The sequence below is a fragment of the Aplysia californica genome, unplaced genomic scaffold, assembly GCF_000002075.1.
Source record: "Aplysia californica isolate F4 #8 unplaced genomic scaffold, AplCal3.0 scaffold00052, whole genome shotgun sequence".
Lineage (NCBI taxonomy): Eukaryota > Metazoa > Mollusca > Gastropoda > Aplysiida > Aplysiidae > Aplysia > Aplysia californica.
Genome location: NW_004797322.1, coordinates 525053 through 532091, shown reverse-complemented (window position 1 = coordinate 532091; position 7039 = coordinate 525053). Strand labels below are relative to the sequence as shown.

At 42.5% G+C, this 7039-nt stretch overlaps 1 protein-coding gene across 1 annotated transcript in view; it reads left to right on the top strand.

Moving 5' to 3' along the window:
* The window catches only part of LOC118477259, a 16088-nt gene that overhangs the window by 4880 nt on the left and 4169 nt on the right, over positions 1-7039 (top strand). Inside the window, exon 4 of the mRNA XM_035968347.1 lies at positions 6225-6485. Within this exon, the coding sequence (XP_035824240.1) occupies positions 6225-6485 (261 nt within the window). The remainder of the gene's footprint in view (positions 1-6224; positions 6486-7039) is intronic.

Here is a 7039-nt window from a genome sequence, read left to right as displayed (position 1 = left end):
AAAGAGAGAGAGAGAGAGAGAGAGAGAGAGAGAGAGAGAGAGAGAGAGAGCTTACAGGGATCTTTTAGTCCATGTTCATAACCCTCAAGGGGCATTACTTAAAATTGTTGACTTTCTTTTGTCGCCTTCCGATCACGTTTACCTCAGGACAATTTAACACAAACACTCAGACATTCGAGTTTTCATTTGTTTGTCAAAGAAGTAAAGGTGGCAGCGGACTAAACGTGAAATTATTTCTCGCTGCTTTTGGGAGAGACGCAGGTTATCAATCGTTCAGCCCTACAGCGAAGTACTGGTCGATTGCCAAGGGGAAAAAACCACAAATGGATTTCACACACTTAACATTGATTCCATGCATCCATCTTCTCCCAATCCGTGTTTCCGGCTGAAAGCTAAATCGGCAAAAGATCCCAGTGGGCAACCAAAGGGCACGAGAGAACGAGGAAGACTTAAACGTCTTACGGCCTTCTCGTCTACCAATTTATCATCGTTTTTCACACGTTTGTGCTCTGAGAAAGATACTGTGCATTGTGTTCAGTCAAGTTTCATAAATTTGATCAAAGCGCCTCCCGCTTTCAGATACTTCTGATGAGTCCATCAAACAAACCTGTGTGTAGCTAGAAAGAAAACCGCCTTATGCACAGAGAAAGGTGTGTACATGTGAAAAGTAAGCAAAAATTTGTGTCTTTTAAGAAATCTAGTCACGTAGCATGTTAATCACTCAAACCCAATGCTTTGGTACTGCTACCTGAAGACATTAAATGCTTCGTTTGTTTTCATTTTGTAACAAATTTTTTGATACTTTACTTTTCGCAGACAAAGAAACCATTTTTAAGGCCTTTGGCTTAACCCTAGAGTGGTAGTAATACAGTTCTTGAACACTTTTAAGCTCCAATCGCCACATCATATGCACCGTTTAGAGGTAGGGTGTTTGACTCTGTTTACCTGAATTGTAAGAGTCAAAAATATATTTTTGGGGGAATTTGCTATAGATTTAAAGCATTTCCAAAAACTCTCCCTGATAGTTCAATGTCATGTAAATTATAAAAACAAGCTGTGAAAAGTACTAAGCATCTAACCAAAAGTCAGAACAAAGGAGCCAGATGGAAGGAAGAAAGACTGACAGAAGAGATAAAACTGTAAAGCATATTTATTATGTTTGTGCTTCTTTAATGACTGCTTTGTCCATTTAAAAAGACAGACTATTAATTATTGTTTCCAAACCAAAGAACGTAGGAAACGGTAGAGAAAAAGATAGAAGAAAGAACAAAAAGAAAGACAAAAGGAAGTGGAGAAAACCTTCAAGACAACTGATGTACAATATTTTAGAAATAAGCATCTGAATTTAGAAGCTGGGGTGAGCCATTTGAGGGGCCTACCACCTGCTTGCGTGCAGTCTTGAATCTTTATAAAGTGTAGGTGTTTTTACTTCACCATCGACACTATATAGATCATTTTTGGAAGTGGGCTTCAAAATGGCTGAAAATCAGAGAGAGAGAGAGAGAGAGAGAGAGAGAGAGAGAGGGAGAGGGAGAGAAAAAAAGAGAGAGAAACAGATAAAGAGAGAGAGAAAAAGAGAAAAAGAGTGAGAGAGAGAGAGATTAAGAGAAAGAGAGAGTGTCTTTTGAATTTATCAAAGAGAAGATAGGGGGAGGGGGGGGGGTGAAGCACGAACTCATTTTTGCGCTGTAAATTATTGTGTCTGAAAATCTGGAGAACAACAGTTTGAAGTCAAAATAATCGATATACGTCATATAAGCAAAGAAAAAAAAACCCGATCTGGAATGCAATAGTAATTAGAGAACAGTTGCCCTCATTAACCTTGTCTGGTAGATCACGCAATGCAACATACAAAGAATACATGAATGCCTAACAAGATAGACAAAGAACCCAGCATCGCCCGAACGAAGACAAAACAGAATGAGGGGAGATCATCATTTTAATGTCTGAAACGTCATTGAAAAAAGTGGAGGGTACAGTGAAGATCTAATTGATCTATTTGCTCGTTCTCTACGGTACAACAAAACAGTTGACATGTTGTTTCGTCCGTGGGTTATGAACAGTGTGAATAAGGTAGATAGATAGATAGTTAAGTCTATAAACAGATAGATAGAGAGAGGGTCACACACACACACACACACACACACACACACACACACACACATACACACACACACACACACACACAAATACAAACGCACACACGTACATACAAACTTACATACATGGTGCCTCATTCGTCTCTTCAAATTCAACAACTTCGGATCTTACTTAGTAAAGGCAGACAAGGTAGTCTTGAGCTGCTTCGTCCCAGGCATTATAAGTCATGAGTACCTCAGTTTGTTACTCTGTCTTGCCACTTGACACGGAGCAGGGCCTCAAGGCATTTTATGCGGAAAGCATTGACCTGCTAGGTATACTGGCTGTAGACCGTCCTCGTTTTGCAGGTGTAGAGCAGGGATGACAAAACTACATACTGCTCAATAAACTTTGGGCCTGATGCCCTGTCGCATCCAGGCGCCAACAGAGGAAAAGCATCATCAATTCTGCAGAGCACCGCTCAATGATCCCTCCTCCACTTCAAAGAAAGCATGGTTTAACGTGGTCGAAAAAAAAGTTTAGCCCAAACATCGTCGTAAGCAAGACAAATACCTCAGCAAGAAGGCCAACGCCATCCAAGCCCACGCAGATAAGAAAGACATGAACAACGTCTACAACCCTCTCAAGACCGGTTACGGACCAATTCATCTGAGTCATTCCTTCTCTACAGTGTAAGTGGAAAGATGCTTATTTTGAAGAAGGAAAAGATCCTCGATCACTGGACAGAACACTTCAATAATGTCCTCAATAGATCACCAATTATTGGTGACGAAGTGATCGTAAGGCTATTGGAAGCCCCAACGGATTACATGCTGGCAGACCCAAACAGAAGAAGTTGTGATTGCTATCAAGTGCCTGTCCAGCTACAAGACACTCCATCCCAGCTGAGGTAGAACACCGCTTATATAGAGACTGACAAGCCTGTTCACCTCGACAAGAACTCAAAGACTTCCATTATCTATTTCTGAAAGTGCAAAGGAAACAGGAACACCATTGGCAACCACCACGATATCTCCTTTCTTTCCTTCGCTGGGAATATCCTGGCTAGCATCCTGTTCAATCGCCTCAACACACACTTGGGACGCAATCTTTTCTCTAAGGGCCAGTATGGTTTCCGTGAAGGACGCAGTTCCATGGACATGATCTTTGCTGCTAGACAATTGCAAGAGAAGTACCAGGAGCAGATTGTTGGACTTTCGTCCTGACAAAAGCGTTTGGCACTGTTTATCCGAGAAGAGCTGTAGAGGACCTTGGTCAAGTTTGGGTGCTCCACAAGTATATCCCGGTGCTCCATCAATTCTACGATGGCATGAACGCAAAAGTGCAGGATGGCGGCGATTACTCCCAGCTCATTCCAGTCACTAACAAAGTTAAGCAGGGCTACGTGGTGTTTTCCGCCATGCTGATCGACGCCATCCGTGACGAAGACATCGGTGTCGGTTTCCGATACCGTGTATCGTTGGGAAACTCTTCCATCTTCAGAGACTGCAGGCAAAGACCTAAAAGAAAGAAAGACACAGCCCGCGATTTCCTATTTGTCGACGACTGTGCGCTGAATGCCAATACACAGGCAGTCATGCAAGGAAGCATAAACCCGCTATTCAAAGCCTGCGATGACTTCGGATTCACTATCTCCACTAGGAAGACCGAATTACAACAACAGTTAGCCTTGGCTGCTGCTTTAAGGAGCCCGACCAACTCTCAATCAAAGCTAGAGACTAACAGTGTCAGTTAATTATTCTAGCTTGGCAGTACCCTATCACGCTACACTAATATCGACGAGAGGATGGCCTACAAAATCGATAAAAGCCAACACAGCCCCAGGCACACTAAATGGCACTGTCTGGGAGCAGAGAGGACAGAACCTTATCGCTGTAGACAGCGTCACGGAGACTCACCCACTCGGCTTCCTCAACAGCTTACATGTCTGTGTCGGGTGGTTGTAGATTAATTTATAGCTTTACCACCAGGATTTGCTTGACGGGGCCTCTGTTGAGCTTGGAGACGTTCATCGCCGGGGGTCTTTGATGCCTTGGAGCCTCGTGGGTGGTTTACACAGATGTTCATATCGTTGGAGATCAGAAGATTGAGTGCAGCGAGAGTTTCCAGCAGGAGGAGGCCGCTGCAGTTGCAATTGTCAACACCGTGTTTCCCTTGCAATACCTCCGACGACTTCTGGTATCTATCGAATCAGGTGTTGATATCACCAAAAATGATGGGTTTGTCTGCCCTTCGTAAGGTCGAGTTGGTGTCCTTTGGATTCTCGTAGAATCTTTATTTCACCTCGTCGTGTTTGGTCAAAGTGAGGGCGTAGGCGCTGAACAGCTTGGTGAATCTCTTCTTGACAAGCAGTAGGCTCGCCATCAGACAACTGTTGATTCCCTTGTGGATGTGTGTGTGTGTGGGGGGGGGGGAGCTGCCAGCTTGTTGACCAGGTTGAATCTGATGGCAAAACTAAACCAACTCCTGCCTCATTCCGCTCATCGAGTCTACACCCGATCCAGAAAAACGTATAGCCTCTAGACTGCTCTGTGACTTGTCCTTCCTTTGCTAGACGAGGGTCACTGATAGCAATAATCTGCAACCGTGTCGCATCGGTACGGTTCACTGGCAGTGAGGCTGTCCATTTCTCGGGTCGTTTTTGTCCTGGCACGGTCATGGAGGATGCGCATATTTCATGCACCGAAAGTGATGGTCACTTAAGATGACTCTGAGTTCTTCTTACCCTGCCAGGCACGGTATGCTGGCCAAGGAAATGTGTCTTAAAATGTTGGTTTCTTCACGCAGATTGGAAAATCCCACTGCCATGCACCCAAAATCTAAAAGTGCTTATGGTCAGCATGTTTTTAAGCACGTCAACGGTCTACCAGTGGTACAATTTTTCTAAAGAGGGGCATACAAATCTACACGATGAGCTTAATCAGAAGCTGTCATCGTTCTGCTCATACTGAAAAATAATGCTGCACGCATTCACAAACTAGTAAATGTTTACAGAAGACTAGAAATCCGTGATATTGTTGATACCCTAGACCTTATTAAGTGAACAGTTTTGTCCCTAAAGAGTTGGATACAGAAAAGTATTAGTTCCGTGGGGGTCCAAAGCAGTTGACGGATGACCACCACAAGGCACCGCACGTCGATGTTTGCACAGCATTGTTACAACAATGCAGACAAACTGCAGACAATATGGGAACTTGGCCTTGCCTGCTGGTGACTTTCGAGAACTTAGTGAAAGCATGTTGGATCAGTCCTGATTTTGTCTATGCAGAATTGTATCTGTTTGGATCAATGCACCGATATCTAACCGGGAAGAAAATCACTGATGATACAAACCTTGTGGATCATGTCAGAAATTAACGGCGGTTACTTGACATAAAATTGTACTGAGATGGCAAGCATTTATTCATGCAGTGGTCGGAAAATTACTTAAATGTTTATGGGAATTACGTTGAAAATAAATGGAATATTTAGTAAACAAAATGTGTAGGTTGTATCTCAATCATGACAAGCTTTTCATTTTATAACCATTTACTTCATATTGTTTTTCAGACAGCCTTTGTATTCCATAACGCACTGCATTATTATACCTGCATTGTAACAAAAAGTGACCAAAAAAGGCTGGCTATCTACATAGAGGGAACTGAAGTTTCATTTTATAACCATTTACTTTTTATTGTTTCTTAGACAGCCTTTGTATTCCACAACGCACTGCATTATTATACCTGCATTGTAAAAAAAAGTGACCAAAAAAGGCTGGCTATCTACATAGAGGGAACTGAAGTTTCATTTTATAACCATTTACTTTTTATTGTTTCTTAGACAGCCTTTGTATTCCACAACGCACCTGCATTGTAAAGAGAAAGCGACCCAAAAAAAAAAGATGGTTATATACCAGAGAGAGAACTGAAGTTTTTTATGGTATCGAGGTATACATCAGAATTTTCTTTAAAAGTCCGTGGCGAGTCTCCTGAAAAACCCAACGTTTAATGTAGCCATGTAGCAAAGATGTAAGTTGGAAAATGAGGAGAGATAAATCCCAGACATGCAGAATGCCTAGTTTCATTTTTAGATTTTGGTACCCTGGCTAATCAAAACTTGTTCTTTGTCTTTATCTTAACTTTCAGTTTCCAACTTCTATGGATTAAATATTTACGGGGCATCGTATTGGACAAATGCCGGAAGAAATGTATCTGTGTTGAGCTGCAGAATAGGTGATTCACCGTGGTCGTCCCTCTACCAAGACGGGATAAGGGTTGCCTCGACGAGCATAACCATGGCAAACTACAATGTGTTTCCAAAATTATTTGGATCAAACTACGCGTGCCAGGCAAGAAATATCTGGACCAGCTCAAGATTGAGCAAAACGATCTACATACACGGCAGAGGTAGGGTTTTGTTTTGCTGTCTTTCTTTTGTATACAGGTGTTTTTATGCTCATTTAGATCATTAAGGTAGCGGGCTTCGACACCTCCCTGTCAGGGCCAATACGTGTTAAGGGGAATGCAACAGAAAGACCTAGATACTCAATAAATATTTTGTTTAATTGGGAATCAAGCTAGGGTCTCCTGAACGTGACAGCAAGGCACCTAACAGGTACACCATAGAGGCCGATAGAATGTGTTTGCCTTTGTTCCCACTTATACATGCTAATATAAATCGGAGCATTTGTTGGTACCCCCAGAACATTGTGAAAGTGAATTGTGTTTCTTTTTGGGACGGAAAAATCAAAACCTTACACTTTTAGTCCAGCAATAAAGCAAAAGGTCCCCGGGCATCCCTCGCAAGGCACACACAAATGATCTAGGTGAAGAAATTATCGGGAGAAAGGAAGACAACGTTTAAAAGATTTAGAAGAAAGCCTTTTTTATTAAATATTCTCTCCAACTGAGACCTTTCCTTATCTCTCACCTTCCTTTCTCGCCCCCTTCCCCCCCCCACC